This window comes from Delphinus delphis, chromosome 2 (assembly GCF_949987515.2).
Source record: "Delphinus delphis chromosome 2, mDelDel1.2, whole genome shotgun sequence".
NCBI classification, from domain to species: Eukaryota; Metazoa; Chordata; class Mammalia; order Artiodactyla; family Delphinidae; genus Delphinus; species Delphinus delphis.
Window position 1 is genome coordinate 127,255,717 of NC_082684.1, and position 18,117 is coordinate 127,273,833.

The 18,117-nt window shown below is 34.5% G+C and overlaps 1 protein-coding gene across 1 annotated transcript in view; it reads right to left on the reverse strand.

Moving 5' to 3' along the window:
- The window catches only part of SCAPER (S-phase cyclin A associated protein in the ER), a 493,174-nt gene that overhangs the window by 286,125 nt on the left and 188,932 nt on the right, over positions 1 to 18,117 (reverse strand). The window contains exons 18-20 of the mRNA XM_060005554.1: positions 14,899 to 14,980; positions 12,698 to 12,850; positions 11,798 to 11,905 (exon numbers count right to left, since the gene is read on the reverse strand). Of these exons, the coding sequence (XP_059861537.1) occupies positions 11,798 to 11,905; positions 12,698 to 12,850; positions 14,899 to 14,980 (343 nt within the window). The remainder of the gene's footprint in view (positions 1 to 11,797; positions 11,906 to 12,697; positions 12,851 to 14,898; positions 14,981 to 18,117) is intronic.

The window sequence follows — 18,117 nt, forward strand, 5'->3', positions numbered from 1 at the left end:
AATCAAAACACAAACAGGATTTTCTTAGCTTACAAGTTAATTGCAAAGGTTATGTAGAAACTGAAAAGCAGAGGAATAGCTAAGGAAATTTTGAAAAAGAATAAAGAAGAACAAACTGACCCTATGAGGAGTAGAAGCAAGAAGACAGCAAATGACATCTACTCAATTTTTGGAGAAAATAAATGTAAAATTGCAAATGTCTACCCAGTGAAAATATCTTTCATAAACAAAAGCACATACAAACAAACAAAATTTCCTACTGGGAGATTCTTACTACCTGAGTAGTAGGCACAAAGACAGTTGTTCTATTATTATTCTACAAACAGTATATATACATCTTATGTACTCTTCTGTTACATAATGAATTTCACCAAAATATTTTAAAGTAGAAAAAGATACACCATGCATATACTAAATAAATGAAATCTAGTATATGTATACTACTGTCAAACAAAATAAGACTTCAAGAAAATTCTTCAGAGGTAGAAAAAAAAGCCAATTTATTTTGTGAATCTGTTATGAACTTGATGTTAAAACCAGAAAGCACCTGCAGATAAAAAGGAAAACTATTCACCTATAGCATTACTCATGCTACAGAGCCATTTCATATAGTAAAAGGCTGAATACATTGAAAGATACACAATTGTAAACTTGTATGCTCTTAGTAATGTAGCCTCAAAATACATGAAGCAAAAATGGCTGGAACAAGAAAAAATAAATTTATGATCATAGTGAGAGACTTTAATCTCCTCAATCAGTAATTGAAAGTAGACAAAACTCAATATAGATATAGAATATTGTAATATCATTACTAATATGCTTGATAGAATAGGTAACTAGAAAATACAATTTCTCTTCAGGCACAGAACATTTACAAAATCTTACCCTGTGCTATGCTACTTCAGATTTCAAAGGATTTCAAAGACTACATTCTCTGATCTTACTGTAATTAATGTAGAAATCAACAGACAAAACTCTTATGTTTGGAAATTTCAAGTCAATGTTCTAAACAACCAATGGATAAAAGAAAAAATTCTGAAGGAAATTAGAAAATATTTAGAAGTGAGTAATAATGAAAATATATTGTATCAAAAAAGGCCTTAGAGATTAATATCTTTAGGAAAAAAGGCTAAAAATTAATGAGCAAAGCATTCACCTTAAGGAGTTAGAAAAAGACTGGCAAAAATAAACTCAGAGAAAGAAGTAAAAAGGAAATAATAAAACCAAGAAATGACATTTACTGAGTAAAAAACAAAGAAGCGATAGGATCAACAAAACTAAAAACCAAATCTTTAGAAATACTAATAAAATAGACAAACTCATGACAAGAAAGATCAAGAAAAAAAATATAGGCACAGGACTTCCCTGGTAGTCTAGTGGCTAAGACTCCACGCTCCCAATGCAGGGGGCCTGGGTTCAATCCCTGTTCAGGGAACTAGATCCCACATGCCACAACTAAAAGATCCCGCCTGTCGCAACTAAAAGATCCTGCCTGTCGCAACTAAAACGATCCCGCATACTCATGCCGCAACTAAGACCCAATGCAGCCAAATAAATAAATAAATAAATATTTTAAAAAAAATATAGGCACAAATTTTAAATGTTAGAAATGAAAAAGGAGACACAGTTAAAGATTCCTTTAAAAATCACAAAGAATACTATCAAAAATGTTTTGCCAAGACAATTGAAAACTTAAGAAAACATATAATTTCCTAGTAAATGAAAATTTACCAAAATAGATGTAGTAAACCATAGAAAATCAAAATACACTCAAATAAATAATTGCTAATTTAGAATCTGACCAACTCATTAGGATAGCTACTACCAAAAAAACATAAAATAACAATGTTGGCAAGGATGTGGAGAAATTGGTACCCTTGAGCAGTTTATGGGAAAGTAAAACTGTACAGCTACTGTGAAAAAAAGTTTAGTGTCCTCAAAAAATTAAAAATACAATCACAGTACAATCCAGAAATCTACTTCTGGGTATACATACAAATAATTGAAAGCAAGCATTCAAACAGATATTTGTACATGTCCATAGCAGCATTATTTGCCGTAGCCAAATGGTGGAAGCAAATCAAGTGTCTATCAACACATAAATGGATAAACAAGATGTGGTATATACATACAATGGAATATTACTCTGCCCTAAAAAGGAAGGAAATTCTGACATATGCTACAACATGGTTGAATCTTACGCTGAGTGAAATAAGCCAGTCACAAAAAAACAAATACTATAGGATTCCATTTGTGTGAGGTGTGTGTGGTAGTCAAATCCTGAGACAGAAGGAATGGTGATTGCCAAGGCCTGGGGGGAGGGAGAATGGGGAGTTATTGTTTAAAGGGTAAAGAGTTTCAGTTTTGCACAATGAAAAGATTTCTGTGGCTGGATGTTGGTGATGGCATACAACGTGAATGTACTTAATGCCACTGAACTGTACACTTAAAAATGGATAGGATGATAAATTTTAACTCGTGTATTTTACCACAAATAAAAAACAGAAAATCATTTTTCAGAAAAAACATATACTAAGAACATATAATTTTATAGACACGTTAAACAAAACCTTCAAAGAAAAGATTATTTCTATTTTATGCAACCTATCCCAGGAGTTTAAAAAGAAAGGAAAAACTTGTTAGCTTATATTATGAAGCTAATATAATCTTGAGAAAGGAAAATTAGGAAAATCTAACTAAAATATTTGCAAAACAAATTCAACTACATATCTTTTTATTTTTTTCGGTATGCGGGCTGCTCACTGGTGTGGCCTCTCCCCCCTCAACTACATATCTTTAAATCAAGACCAAATAAGTTTAATAACAGAAAAGTCATTAATGTAATATATCACATTAAAAAAATTAAGGGAGGGCTTCCCTGGTGGCGCAGTGGTTGAGAGTCCGCCTGCCAATGCAGGGGACATGGGTTCGTGCCCCGGTCCGGGAAGATCCCACATGCCCCGGAGCGGCTGGGCCCGTGAGCCATGGCCGCTGGGCTTGCGCGTCCGGAGCCTGTGCTCCGCAACGGGAGAGGCCACAACAGTGAGAAGCCCGTGTACTGCAAAAAAAACAAAAAAAATAAATTAATTAATTAAGGGAGGGAATTCCCTGATGGTCCAGTGGTTAAGACTCCACGCTTTCACTGCCGAGGGCCCGGGTTTGATCTCTGGTGGGCGACCTAAGATCCCACAAGGCGTGCAGTGTGGCCAAAAAAATAAATAAATAAAATAAAATATAGGAAAAAGTGACCTTTCCATAAGATCCAGAAAAAAATTTCAATAAAAATACCTACTTATTTTTTTAAGACCTTACAAAACTAGGGAACTTCCTTACCTTGATGAGAGCCATTTATAAAAACTTGTAAATTGTTAAAACTCCAAATCAGAAAATAAACAGGGTAAAAAAAGTCTTAATTTCATTCAGCTTAAAATGCCAAGTTACTGAACTAGTTACCAGCATAAATCTAAGGTCACTCTGTACCCCAAATCCTATAGCATGGTTAACACAGATGAAACCCTGGCAAGAGTCAATTGTACATGCTTTAATTCACTTGTTCTACAATGCCAAAAAGCTAAAAAGCCAACTTGAAATTAAGAATACATGCACCTATCTGAGCAAATCTCATCAAAGTGGTCAAAATGGAATCTAGTATTTTGTCTTTTATAATGGCATCAAAGGATATTGCAACAATTTAAAAGAATAAAGAACTAAGGATGTAACAAGCCAAAATACCCAACTTCACCATAATGGTCTTTTATGGTTGCAGATGCATTCATTTATCTAATTTTAACCTTGAATCAAGAAAAAGCAAAAAAGGGGCACAGAAGACTCTGGAGCAACAGGGACACATCTCCATTGTTCTATTTCTTTTTTAATTTTTTAAAATGCTTTTGCTTTTATCAAAGTTACCCATACACATAATTTACACAGTCAATAGTTCAAGGAAAGTAGTTTCCTACTGGTTCCCCCACTTCTTTCCTCAATCCAGAGGCAATGATTTTAGCTGGTTATTTTATAATTTTTTCTCTATACTCCTTAATATATTTTGTGTTGCTACTTCTTCAGTTTTCAATTTTAGGAGTATCTATTGACTTTTCATTGTGAAACATAAGGACTTAAGCTCTACTCCTGGAACCCGGTCCTCCCACCCACACTTTGTATCTCATGTATTCCCCTATCCTTCCAAATGTAAAGAAAATAAAGAAGTGTTATCACCTAATTATCCAGGTGACAGGAATATGGGGTTTACTACATTACTTTCTTCTTTTTTTGGTGTAAAATTTTAATATTTAAAAAGAAAATTCAGCAACACTAGTGAAATATGGGAGAAAAAGTAATATATTTTATCTTTGCATCAAGTAATATATATAAATTATCTAGAAGGAATGAAATATTAAATTTACATGACTGAAATTTTCACATAATATAATAATATATATATCTAAAACTTTTTCACTTTATAAAAATTTCTTCAATGTAATTTTAAACTAGGCCACTTTATTTTTATTTTATATTGGAGTATAGTTGATTAACAGTGTTGTGTTAATTTCAGGTGTACAGCAAAGTGATTCAGTTATACATACACATGTATCTATTCTTTTAAAAATTCTTTATGCTAAGATACTTCATAATCTAAATAAAATTTTTTTGAGAGAGAGGACCAAACTACGGGACTGTGACAATTTTGCTTTATAGCTTTGTGATTTTCCTAACACAACAGATGTGCCTACTCTGCCAACTGCAAGAGAAGCCAAAGTGACAGAATAATTATTACTAAAACTCAGTAAGTTTGATCAGAGATAGGTGTTCCCTGCTCCTCTATGAATATCTACTTTGGAACTAAAACACTGGCCACTGAATTTCAGATAAAGAACCTAATAAAGTCTTAATTAAAGTAAAAGCATTTATAATCACTTATTTATTAAGGAAAATTAGAAGAATTATCTAAATTAGGCATGTAAAATGCTAAATTTGTCATCTATCCTCATTAGGGCAGCAATGTTCCCTCTCATAAACTATCAATAAATCTTTCATTTCCTTTATCCCTCCCACATGAAATCGTCATACTATGGATTTTAAGATTATGCAGGCATAAAATTTCTATATAAAGAAATACATATTATAAAACTTTTACAGCATATTCAAGTAGAAGCAGCTTGAGCTGTATAAATTTGTCTCACTTTAACCCTGTTTCAGATCCTCCATCATCCAACTGAAAGACAGCAGCTGAGAAATGGTGATCACAGTTGCTCCGATCTTTTAACATCGCCCATGGACACAATTCTGCAGCTCCTTGTAATTGACACTTAAGAGCCAGATGGGAAAGTATCAGCCTATACTCTGTGAATGTATAGAACTAGCCACGGTTCTAGTCATTCCTAGCTACCATGATCTGGATTAAGAGTTTAAGGAGTTTAAGAGTTGTCTTTTATAAAACAATAGCGTTTAGGTATGTAATTAACTTCTTAAAGGCAATGGATACCTGTTGCAAATAACTGCCAAAAACATATTATAGGGACCTCCCTGGTGGTGCAGTGGTTAGAAATCCACCTGCCAATGTAGGGGACACGGGCTCCAGCCATGGTCCAGGAAGATCCCACATGCTGCGCAGCAACTAAGCCCGTGTGCCACAACTACTGAGCCTGAGCTCTAGAACCAGCAAGCCACAACTACTGAGCCCATGTGTCACAACTACTGAAGCCCTCATGCCTAGAGCCCATGCTCCACAGAGAAGCCACCGCAATGAGAAGCCCACGCACCGCAACGAATAATAACGTCTGCTCACCGCAACTAGAGAAAGCCCATGCGCAGCAACAGACCCAACACAGCCAAAAATGAATAAATAAATAAATAATTTATATTAAAAAAAGTACAACACTTAACATATCATCTAGAAAACTCCATTCTAAACCTCAAATAAGCAGATGCCAAAAGGAAAAACTAATCTTAATTAGTTTAAGTAAACTATGAAATTTAGGCAACCACCATGATGCAAAAGAAAAGTAGCATGTGTCACAGTATACATGCACCAAGGACTCATGCAGGAAAATATGGTTGAAATGGCTTTTCACATTTGTACAGGTTAACAGTATTTTGAGAGCTAAGAGTCACAGAATGAAATTTTATCCAAAACTAAATAGTTTAAGTTTCTAAACTGCAGTTATTTGTTACCTATTTAAAAATGCATTTTATAATAGAGCAACTGTTTAAAAGCAAAGATCAATGGAAGAAATACTGAGACAGTGATTAGCAGTGAAAGCACAACACGTAACATTAGAAGAAGCATGAGAAACAGGTATCACTGGAGCACTATTTCAAAATTATTAATGTGATTATCCATTTTACCTTCCTTAGCACATGGCCTTTGCCCATTTCAACCCAGCTAGACAGGTGATTAGAATTTGTTCCAAAATAAATAAAAGAAAAAAAGCACCTTATAATCAACTTTAGATATGCAGAACAGATATATGAAGCAAGAGAAGAGTTTTATAAGCCAAGTTAATATCCTGAGGTTTAATAAATTTATTTACTTTGCCCTTTAGCATGTCAATAATCAAGCTTGGAGGATTCCTATAGCATTTACTTCAAAGTATAGAGAAAGTTCCCTTTTGCAACCTTAAGGCTTAGTTACTTGGTTAGAATAAGGAGGAAAGAGAGGTTAAAGTAAATTTTACTTCTTTCTAGCCAAAAAAGTTTGGAGATGAAAGGAGGAAAAAAAAGTGTGTCCCAAGGGAGATAGGTGTGTTAGCTAAATCAGAGTAATGACAAAAGTATTATTTTGATTCTCAAAAGAAACTGTCTCTCTAGGTGTCCCTGGCACCAAATAGGGTATGGTCCATTAATATGGCCATGCTGTGTGGTTTAGCTTTCCCCAAATGCCCTTAGTTCTTATGTGATAGAAGCCAGTAGGATGCCAGGGGCCAGAATGGAGGTTATGGTAAAGTCTCAGAGATATGAAAACAGAGAGAACTGAGGGGTGGCCTGATCAGGAGGAGGTAAATAAATGGCTGATGCTCCACTGAAACACCGTCCAAGTGGAAAGAATAGATCAAGAGTTCACTAGCCACCCTTCCAGATCGGTGGCCCTAAGTAAACTAAGTGAACAGGTAAACAAGAAACCCACACTGGAAATCAGAAAAGACAAAGATACGATGTAGTACGATCCCAACTTTTCCTCCTAACATGGGGTTACGTATGCCATACTCTTACTTCGATACGCAAAGATGCCATCTTAAGGAAATAAGCAAGAGGATGGGGACCAAGGATTGTTATAAAAGAGGCTGGGTACTAACTATGGAAACTAATTAAATTACCAGATCAAACTAAGGTTTAAAATAAACTGGTTGCCTACTTAAAATTTCTTCCTTAAAAAAAAAAAATTTCTTCCTCGAACCAACGAAGAAGACTAAATCAGCTATAGATAGATAGCTACATATTCTCTGCAAATCCCAGGTACAATGCAAGTGAATTTACCACCATAAGAATTCCAAAAGTGAGAAGAAATATACACATTAACAATCAGCTACATATGTGTGTGAATTATATACACACACAACTATAAAAATTTTCCCAGCCTATTAAACAGAAAATGAAGGCAATGGAAACTATGTCCTATAAGAAAGGGTAAGATGTTTTTACATCATTTCTCAAACTAACATAAAATGTACTTATTGAAGTATTGGGGGGAAATGAAGATCCATTCTAAATGAGTTCTAGTTTTTTAATTTGACTTGATTTTCTGTTGAAAGGCAAAGAAGATATTTTCCTAACATGATTATTAAAAGAGAGTAAATACTTGTACTTCTACAAACGTAATAACCAAGGTAAAAAGAAAATGAATCTATTAGGAATTACGGAGTTATCTATTATTTCTCAGACTGCCATCAATTCTGGGAGACATCTACTACCTCTTTTTTTTTTTAAATTAATTAATTTATTTTTGGCTGCACTGGGTCTTCGTTGCTGTGCGCGGGCTTTCTGTAGTTGCGGTGAGCGGGGGCTACTCTCCCTTGTGCTGCGTGGGCTTCTCATTGCGGTGGCTTCTCTTGTTGAGGAGCACGGGCTCTAGGTGCGCGGGCTTCCGTAGTTGTGGCACAAGGGCTTCAGTAGTTGTGGCTTGCGAGCTCTAGAGCGCAGGCTCAGTAGTTGTGGCACACGGGCTTAGCTGCTCCGCAGCCGCAGGCAAGTGGGATCTACCCAGACCAGAGCTCGAACCCGTGTCCCCTGTATTGGCAGGTGGATTCTTAACCACTGCGCCATCAGGGAAGCCCTTTACTACTTCTTCCACATCAATGCCAGGCACACTCTAGCCAAAGAGATTGGCTTATATCCCATTAAATACAGTGATATCTTTATATTTTTACTAATTAAAATTTTCATTTTTTCCTTCAATCACCTAATTAGCATAATTTTCCAAGCAGAAATACTAATTTGGGATTTGTAAAATCACACTTGGTTGTGAAACATAATTTAGTGAAATATTCACTAAATTATAACTTAAGATTCTTCATAAAAGTTGTTTTCATACTTTCCATGAATTAAATGAAAATAAACTATTATTTTCTCTATATTTAAATAACATGGTTGACAAACAGGTATAATGTATATGCTTTTAGGGCCAAGAAGTCTCACAAACACAGAAATGGATAACTTAAAAAAATTTTTTTAAACCTTTTTAATTTCATTTTCTATATGGAATTAAATGTACTTTATGCAAGTCCTACAAAAATCACTATCAGCTTCCTCAGAGAGTGTGAAAACAGGATCACAAAAGAAATCAGAGTTTTAATTAAAACTAATACTTTACTATTTCTCTAGTAATGTGCTGAAAAATTAAATTTTGGAATGTATTTAAACTAGCACCAGTTTCTTTTGACCTTTAAAAATCACATACTTTTATCGTTTGCATTCTAGGATGATGAAAGAGAAAAAAAACAAACATGTAACAGCTCTTTTTGTGAAGTCTCAAGAAACATAAGAAAAATTTCCTGGTCAAATTACAATAAAAACACAAAACATTAAACCTTTCTTGCTGGGCAGCTACCTATTATGTTTAACAGGCTTGAAACAAAATGTGTCAGAGATCAAGAGTAAGTTATCTGATATGTCAAGTGCATAAGGTCAAAGGTCCAATTTTATTAGGTCAGAGGTGGTATAAATAAAATCTTATATGTCAAAGAAGAAGGGTCACAGATAAAGTGTATATAATATAAAGACATCACAGATGACAAGTAATAACTTTAAGTAGAACAAGTATGTTTACTATAGATACCTTTGCTGATTAAAAATGACGTGTGTGTGTAAATATAAAATTGCCTTTCTGTATTACACAACTACATTGCACACTTGTTTTCAGGAAAAATGGGCTATAACCAAGAATAACTACATGAATCGAGAACTTAAAGAAAATTTAATACTTTTATACTGAAACAGTACACAAAATGAATACATCAATCAAATCTCAAACCACAACAGCTAAACATCAAACTATGCTTTAGTAGCTAAAAAAGTTAGATAATATTACACATTTTTCTTCCAAAGTACATGAATTAAATATTCTTTCCTTCTCTACTTCTCTCATTGAGATAAAAACACATAAAATTTAGATTCCAGTTTACATAATAGCAGTGCTCCACAAAAATTTAAAATATTTTTTTGTAAATTGAATAATATATTTAGTTTTTTTTATTAAGAGAACTTAGTTACAAACAATTTTTATAAGTGGAAGAATTTCCTTTATAATGGGAATAATTAAATTCTAATTAATGAAGCAATTGAGAATTTTTTTTCATAGTGGAACACACATAAACTTGACTCTAGCTCTAAACAGTAAACTTAAGTAGAGAATGGGGATAATCACATGAATGATTCAAGTAAAAAAAAAAAAAAATTCCATGTTACTCTCTCTTAAAATACCCATACGATTTGATTAAAAGGCAAAAAAATTATTTCAGGTAAACTAAATAGATGATTAGTTCCATTTTTTATTTCACCTTTATTAATGGTACCTAAAGCCATTCTGTATAACCTTTCAGTTCAACTCAACTAAATGAGTTCTTATTAAATACCATACTATGTGTCAAGCATTATGTCAAACAATGGCTATTAGAGAAATTAAACATTTAAAGACTTCCAATTTCAGCCACAGTGACTGGCTTATACTGGACTAATCTTCCAACTCCAAAAGTTGCACAAAATATACAAAACATCTATTTAAAGGCATTAAAGAACAGCCAACACAGCCAGAACTTGAGAGACCATGATCCCTAAAAGGAGGGAAGCACATGAGGCGAGCTCCACATTCACTCTGGATTTTTCCCTAAGGGCGTATGCCAATTTTTGGCATGAGAGAACAGTGCAAGGTGAAAGTGGCAGTCTTACTAAGCTGAGGAGACAGAATTTGGTTTAGAGCTGTCAAAATAGTTGGAACTTGAGGGGCAAAAATCCTTAAAAGGAGGAATCATAAAGAAGTGAGCCAAATTAACCATGTGCAATTTCCCCTCAAACACTGGTCATATCCAGAAACTTAGGAGAAAACAGCAGCTTTGTTCCTCCTACCTAGGTAAGATTTATTAAGAACCATCCACAGAATTACCCCTGCTTCCTGACAGCATCCATTCCAGAGCAAAGTCCCACGTCCTTGAACACTCCCCCCAACCTCCAGGTCACCTAGCAAAGATCCAAATCCTATAATAAGTCCTTTCTAACACATTATTGAGAAACTATAACTTCCCATAGTGTGCATTTTCCCTTCTTTTAACAAGTCAATAAACCTAATTTTATTCAACTGTAGATGCGTTCCTGATGGTCTTTGCCTGGAGAGCACTGACAAAAACCCAAGAAAAAGAATGAACTTCATATAAATATTAGGGATCAATCTCACAGACTTAAGGATGAGTGAAAGAAGCCAGGTACAAAAAGTACATACTGTATGATATCATTTATATGAAGTTCAAGAATAGGCAAGACTAACTGATTGTGCTAGTAGTCAGAGAACAGTTACCTTTTGGGGGCACGACTGAGATGGGGCATGAGGGAGCCTTCTGGGGTTCAAGAAATTATTTATGTGCTGATATGAGTGGAACAAATGTAAAAATTCATCAAGCTATATATACTTTAAATTTGTGTATTCTATTAATATATGCTCTACTTCAAAAAAGAGTTAAACACACATGTGCACATACACACAAGTACTGCCCTCAAAGAACCACAATAACCTTTCCTGGACATCTTAAAAGATGCTTGACAAACATGAATTTCTCATCTTTGGGTATGTTTAGAAATTTTCTATTAAAAATAGAACCCACAAATTCAGAGATTAGTAATGTCATACATATCTCAATAACAGTCGAGTGAAAAACATTTATAAAACTACTTATACAAATCTAAATTCCATGTAAATAGCAATTATAGGTAGATAAATAATGCCTTTCCAAAAATTTCTAAGTATTGTACTGATACAAAATTATCAATTTATATGATTTTTATATTGTTAACTGTTTTCCAAGAAACATAGAACATCACTAAATAAAATTATTTAAATTATTAATATTTTTAAATTATTAAAATACCATAAACCTTTTTTTGCACTGAAATTATATAAACAGTATTAAATTCTTATTTCTATGTTTCTTTTAATATATATACTAAGATAAGGACATTTGTATACTATATTGTAGTAGTTATTAAATATTAAATATAGTTTTAAATAATCACAGAAATACATATGAACATGGATTTCTTCATAATAGAAAAGAACATAGAAGGTACTCAATAAATGAACAAAATTAAAGCTTACCACTTCCTCATCTGAAAGTTCACGCCCTTGGATGCTGCTATTTTCTCTCACAGCTTGCTGGTGTTTTTTTCCTTTAATGTGGCTAAAAAGATACACCTCTGAAGAGATCTAAAAGCATAAAATCAAAGCAATGTAATGAACATATAATTATATCTTACTTTAAATATTACACATTCTATCCAGTATACTATATGCAAGTTGCGATCACTCTAGCATTTACATATTAGTTTTAAAAATATTTTCTTTAGAATACAATTCTGAGAATCCTCTAGAACAGGGGTGCCCAACCCCGGGTTCGCGGACCATTACTGGACCTCTTAGGAACTGGGCCGCAGAGCAGGAAGTGAAAGGCGGCAGGTGACCGGCCAGCGAGCGAGCGGCTTCATCTGCCGATCCCTGTCGCTTCCGTTACCACCTGAACCATCCCCTCTCCCCCGTCCGTGGAAAAACTGTCTTCCACGAAATCTGGTCCCTGATGCCAAAAAGGTTGGGGACCTCTGATCCAGAAGACACATGGTCAAAAAGGCATGTCATCAAAGCCAACCTTAACAGAGTATCATTTCTTCTAAGTATCAAGGTTCAAGTTTCAGCACTGAAAATGTTCCTTTTCTTCTGTGGTCATAATACCCAAAAATATTGACTTGGGCTATCATTAAGCAGGTATACATCCATTTTAGCAGCAACTGCATGCTTTGGTTCTTTGCACTGCTACTCCTAACTGCTGATACTATTTTTGTACTACTTACTTACTTTGCATAAAAATCGTGAAAGAAATCCATGGTAGTCAGCAGATGCCTTAGTATGACTTTTAAAAGAGTGGGAGAATATATTTCCATAGTTTAATAAACTTTAGTAAATAAATTATAACGTATCATAACAATACTGATACTGACAACCTACCGGGACATTGCAGAGAGAACACTGCTTCTTTCTTTCATAAGGGGTCAATTTGGGGGCATAATCAGTATTTGCATGTCGTCCACTGCTTAACTCAGCAGCTTTTTCTTTTCTTTGCTCAATCTGCTCCATGTGCCTTCTAATGCTTTCATCATGCTGTAAATGAAGTCGAAGTGTGAGAATACAGAAATTTATTCAAGTTATACTGAGAACTTGAAAAAGTAATATTTCCATTAAACTTTCTAATATAACAAAATGTCTTAATTCAGTATTAACTTGGACACTGAGGACAAGAATCTACATAAAGCCCTTTAATATCTCCTACATGCACAGTAACATTTCCTAAAGTGTACTTCATGGAATTACACTGTGGGTTATTAATAAGTGTTGATATTTTGTGGAAGAGGTTCTATGGTCAAATAAACTTGGAAAATATTAAGTTAAAGCTACTTACTTACTCCAGCTTGTCACTGTGCATTATGACTCAATAAACCTAGCTTACACTAAGCAACATTTTAGACACTTATTTGACGACAACATACTTTTGAGAAGCACTTCCTGGAACACACTATGGGAAATGTTGCCCCACAGGTAAAGACCAAGCTCATCCTCACAGCAGACAAGGCCCATCATGACACAGACCTTTACCCACATCGACTCCAGTGACTTCCCAGAAAACAAAAAATAAACCAACTAAAAAACACTATTTCAGACTTCTGACTTTGTGCTCATACCATTTCATACGGCTGGATGCCATCCCACCCATCTACCTATTCAATTTGTCTTTCTTTCAAGATTCAGCTCACAAATTATTCTCTAAAATTATTTCCCTGACTTCTGAAATTCTTCATGTTAGCTTAGTATCCTCCTCTGTACTTTCATAGCACTCCATAGCACTCTATCCATATGGAAATTATCTGCTTAGCATCTGAATCTCACACTAGATTGAGTTCTTGAAACTGAGAGAGAACCATGTCTTACTCATCTCTGTATCCCCATGCCTAGCACAAGACTCAATAAATATTTGCTGCATTAAATTTAAATACATGATAAAGTTCTAGAGCTATGCAAATAGTAAAATAGGGTTCTCTACTCCCTGGAATTTACTACCCCTGTGAAAACCCAACATGTAAATAATTGTGACACAATGTAAAATATTCATACTGCTAGAAACTACTAATGGTAAAGATTTTCTAGAAAATATCAGCTTATCATAATCTCCCAAGCAACAACTGTGCAATTCATAAACATTGAAATAATCTTTTAGTTTATTTCTAAATAATTAAAAGTCTATGAATATAAGAAAGCTAGTAGCAATGTCTTCAAGTCATTAACAAATTAATTACTAAAATCAAGAAATGCTAAAATTCCTTTACATTTTTTCTGTCAATTGCTTTATCTTACTAAAATAATTTCAGGTTTCAGATAGTTGAGTTGGAATTGATCATAGCCAAAACCATATGTCTTATTCTCCAAATACTGATATTAGGAATACAAATTAATTCAGTTTTTTTAAAAGAAATATGACTGATTCTTTTCTTTTTTTAATAAATTTATTTATTTTATTGATTTATTTTTGGCTGCATTGGGTCTTTGTTGCTGCACGTGGGCTTTCTCTAGTTGTGGCGAGTGGGGGCTACTCTTTGTTGCAGTGCGTGTGCTTCTCATTGTAGTGGCTTCTCTTGTTGTGGAGCACAGGCTCCAGGTGCCCGGGCTTCAGTAGTTGTGGCTCCGGGCTCTAAAGAGCAGGCTTAGTACTTGTGGCGCACGGGCTTAGTTGCTTCGTGGCATGTGGGATCTTCCCGGACCAGGGCTTGAACCCATGTCCCCTACATTGGCAGGTGGATTCTTAACCACTGGGCCACCAGGGAAGCCCTAATTCAGTTTTTTTTTTTTTTTTTTTTTTTTTTGCGGTACGTGGGCCTCTCACTGTTGTGGCCTCTCCCGTTGTGGAGCACAGGCTCCGGACACGCAGGCTCAGCGGCCATGGCTCATGGGCCCAGCCGCTCTGTGGCATGTGGGATCTTCCCGGACCGGGGCACGAACCCGTGTCCCCTGCATCGGCAGGCGGACTCTCAACCACTGTGCCACCAGGGAAGCCCCTAATTCAGTTTTTATACAATTAATTAAATCGATAAAATTTTAATCTCATGCTACATTAAAATAGCTCTAAAATTTCAAATTAAAATATATAATATTCCTACCTTGAGCTGAATTTTTTTCTGTAGCTCTTCCATAGCTTCTTGTTGAGCAGCTGTGAGTGCTGCCAATCGTTCTTCCCTGTCTCTATAAGAAGATATTTAAAAATTATAAACTCAACTGCTTGGAGTAACAAATTTCATGAGGTTAAAAAAATACAATTAGGATACACAGGCTTATATGTTCTAGAGAGTTTTTTAAATTATTTTTTTCTGAATGCCTATTAAGTCTCAGATATATTATTGCTCATTAAACATTTGGGAAGCAACAGACATTATTATTTATAAAAGTAGGTTTCTGGACCCAAGAATGGGTTTAAATACTAGCTCTGGGCTGTCATTTAAATATGGCATATTGAAAATATATATTTATCTCTTTTCCCTTCCAAAAACCTATAAAACAATATGAAAGGAATAGAAAAGGCAAAAATTCACAAAGACAAAGAGAATACGAGAGGAATCAATCACAAACAAATTATAAGACATACAAAGAAGTATGACCATGTTTAAGAAAAGTGCAGTCAAATGGAACTCTCTGAATGAGGCCATATGCTAGATTTATTTGGTATTATAAATACATTATAAGAATTAAAAGAAAGTATGCCAACCTAAGGAAAAATATTGTGACAATGATTCAACAGATAGAGAATCTCAACAGAGAAAGAGAAAACGTTTTTTAAGAACTTTCCAACAAAAGGAACTAGGAGTCCTTAAACAAATGGCTTTCTATGGATGGAGCAGGGAAAATATAAGATGAATTTGAAGCATCTTGCAGTGCCAGGAAGTAAGGAAGTACTCAAAAAAACAAAATGATGAAGTATGTCAAAGGCAAGCAGGGGTCAAATGAAAAAGCTTCCAATGTCCAAAGGTGAAACAATTTGAGCAACAAAATAAATACCATAATACTGGTTTGTAACCCATAGTAGAATACAAATATAAACGAGTCCCCATTGACATAACAAAGGAATTTAATAAATAAATGGGAGAACAAATATCCTGTACAGAAGAACTGCAAATAATTTATGTATAAATTCGTGTCTCAAGGAGGTAGAGAATAACTCCCCATCTCTTCAGCATAGGCTTGCTTCCAAGGAGGACAGCATAGGGAAATTTTTAAACTATACAGTGGAGAAATCTGACAAATACTACCTTAGCCAGGTGATCAAGGTTAACAAAATCAGTGATAAGTCAAGGTGACAGTATGAACCTTAGACATTTTAAAAATGGTAATTCATATTCACCCCTGTGCTTCCTCCCAAAACCCATAACCTCAGTCTAACCATGAGAAAAACATCAGACAAATCTTAAGAGAGGAAAAGTCTACAAAATACCTAACCACTACTCAGAACTGTCAAGGTCATCAAAACCATGGAAAGTCTGAGAAACTGTTACAACTCAGAAGAACCTGAAGAGAAATGACAATTAAATAGCTGAAGAAATAGTGGCCACTTTCCAAATTTTATGAAAAGCATTAATGTACAGAGTAGGATAATCATGAAGAGAACCAACCTACTGGTGAAAAACAAAGTCAAAAAGAAAATTTTGAAAACAGGAAAAAACCCCCAACAACTCACCATATACAGAGGAAAAACAGTATGATTAATGGCTGACTTTTCATGAGAAACAACCAAAGTAAGAAGATTCAAAGTACTGAAAGAAAAACCAAGAATTCTATATCCATCAAAACTACCATTCAAAAGGAAGCCAAAATAAAAATATTCCCAGATAAGCAAACACCAAGATAATTCAATGAAAGCAAACCTGCCTTACAAGAAATACTGAAGGAAGTCCATCTAGCTGAAAAGATATGCCAAAGGGTAACTTGAATCCACAGAAAGAAATGAAATACACAGGAAACGATAAATATGAGGATAAATATAAAGGAATCTACAAATACATTTTCTCTATTATTCTAATTCCTTTGAAAAATGTGGGACTGCATTAAAAAAATCGTAACACTGTATTGTTGAGTTTATGACATATATAGATGTAATATATATGACAGTACAAGAAGAAAAAGACATAGTGCTATATTGGAACAAAGTTGCTCTATTTTACCAAAATTAAGTTAATTTTAACGTGAAGTAGTTTGTGATAAGTCAAGATGAATACTGTAATAAAGAAAGCAAACACTAAGCAAATAACTAAAGTAATACAGTTTTTAAAATCAAGAGAAAAATGTAAATGATGCCCTAAAAAGTACTGGTTGAGGGACTTCCCTGGTGGCACAGTGGTTAAGAATCCCCCTGCCAATGCAGGGGACACACGTTTGAGCCCTGGTCCGGGAAGATCCCACATGCCGCAGATCAACTAAGCCTGTGCGCCACAACTACCAAAGCCTGGGCGCCTAAAGCCCGGGCTCCGCAACAAGAGAAGCCACTGCAATGAGAAGGCCAGGCACCACAACGAAGAGTGGCCTCCGCTGGTGGCAACTAGAGAAAGCCCACACATAGCAATGAAGACCCAACACAGCCAAAACTAAATAAATCAATAATTTTTAAAATGTACTGGTTTAACAAAAAAGAAGACAGTAAAGGAGAAAAAAAACTTGAGACATACAGAAAACAAATATCAAAATGGCAGACATTAAATTCAGTCATATCAATAAATTACATTAAATAAGAATGGACTAAACAATCAAAAGGCAGAAAATAGAAGGCCAGATATAAAAAGAAACCTCAACTATATATAAGTGACACACTTTAGATACAAAGACACAAAAAAATGTTTCCCTTTAGACAGAAAAAGACATATCATATAAACAATAAACATGGCAATATTTAAAACATAAAAAAAATTGACTTTAAGATAAGAAATATTTTTTTTAAAAACCCAACGAGGGATATTTCATAATGATAAAAGGGTCAATACTTCAAGGAGTTATAATAAGTATAAATTACATGCCTTTAATACTAAGGCACCAAAATACATGAAGCAAAAAACTGTCAAAACTGAAAAGAGAAATAGACAATTCAACAATTATTTTTGGAGATTTCAATAACTCTATCTCAAGAATTAATACAACTAGACAGAAAATCAGTAAGTATACAGAAGACTAAACACTATCAACTAACTTTATTTAACTGACATTTAGAGAACACTCATCCAAAACAGCAGAATACACGTATTTTCCAAGAGCACACAGAACATTCCCTAGGATAGTCTACATTCAAGACCATAAAGTAATAAGTTCAATAAATTTAAAAGGACTGAAATCATACAGAA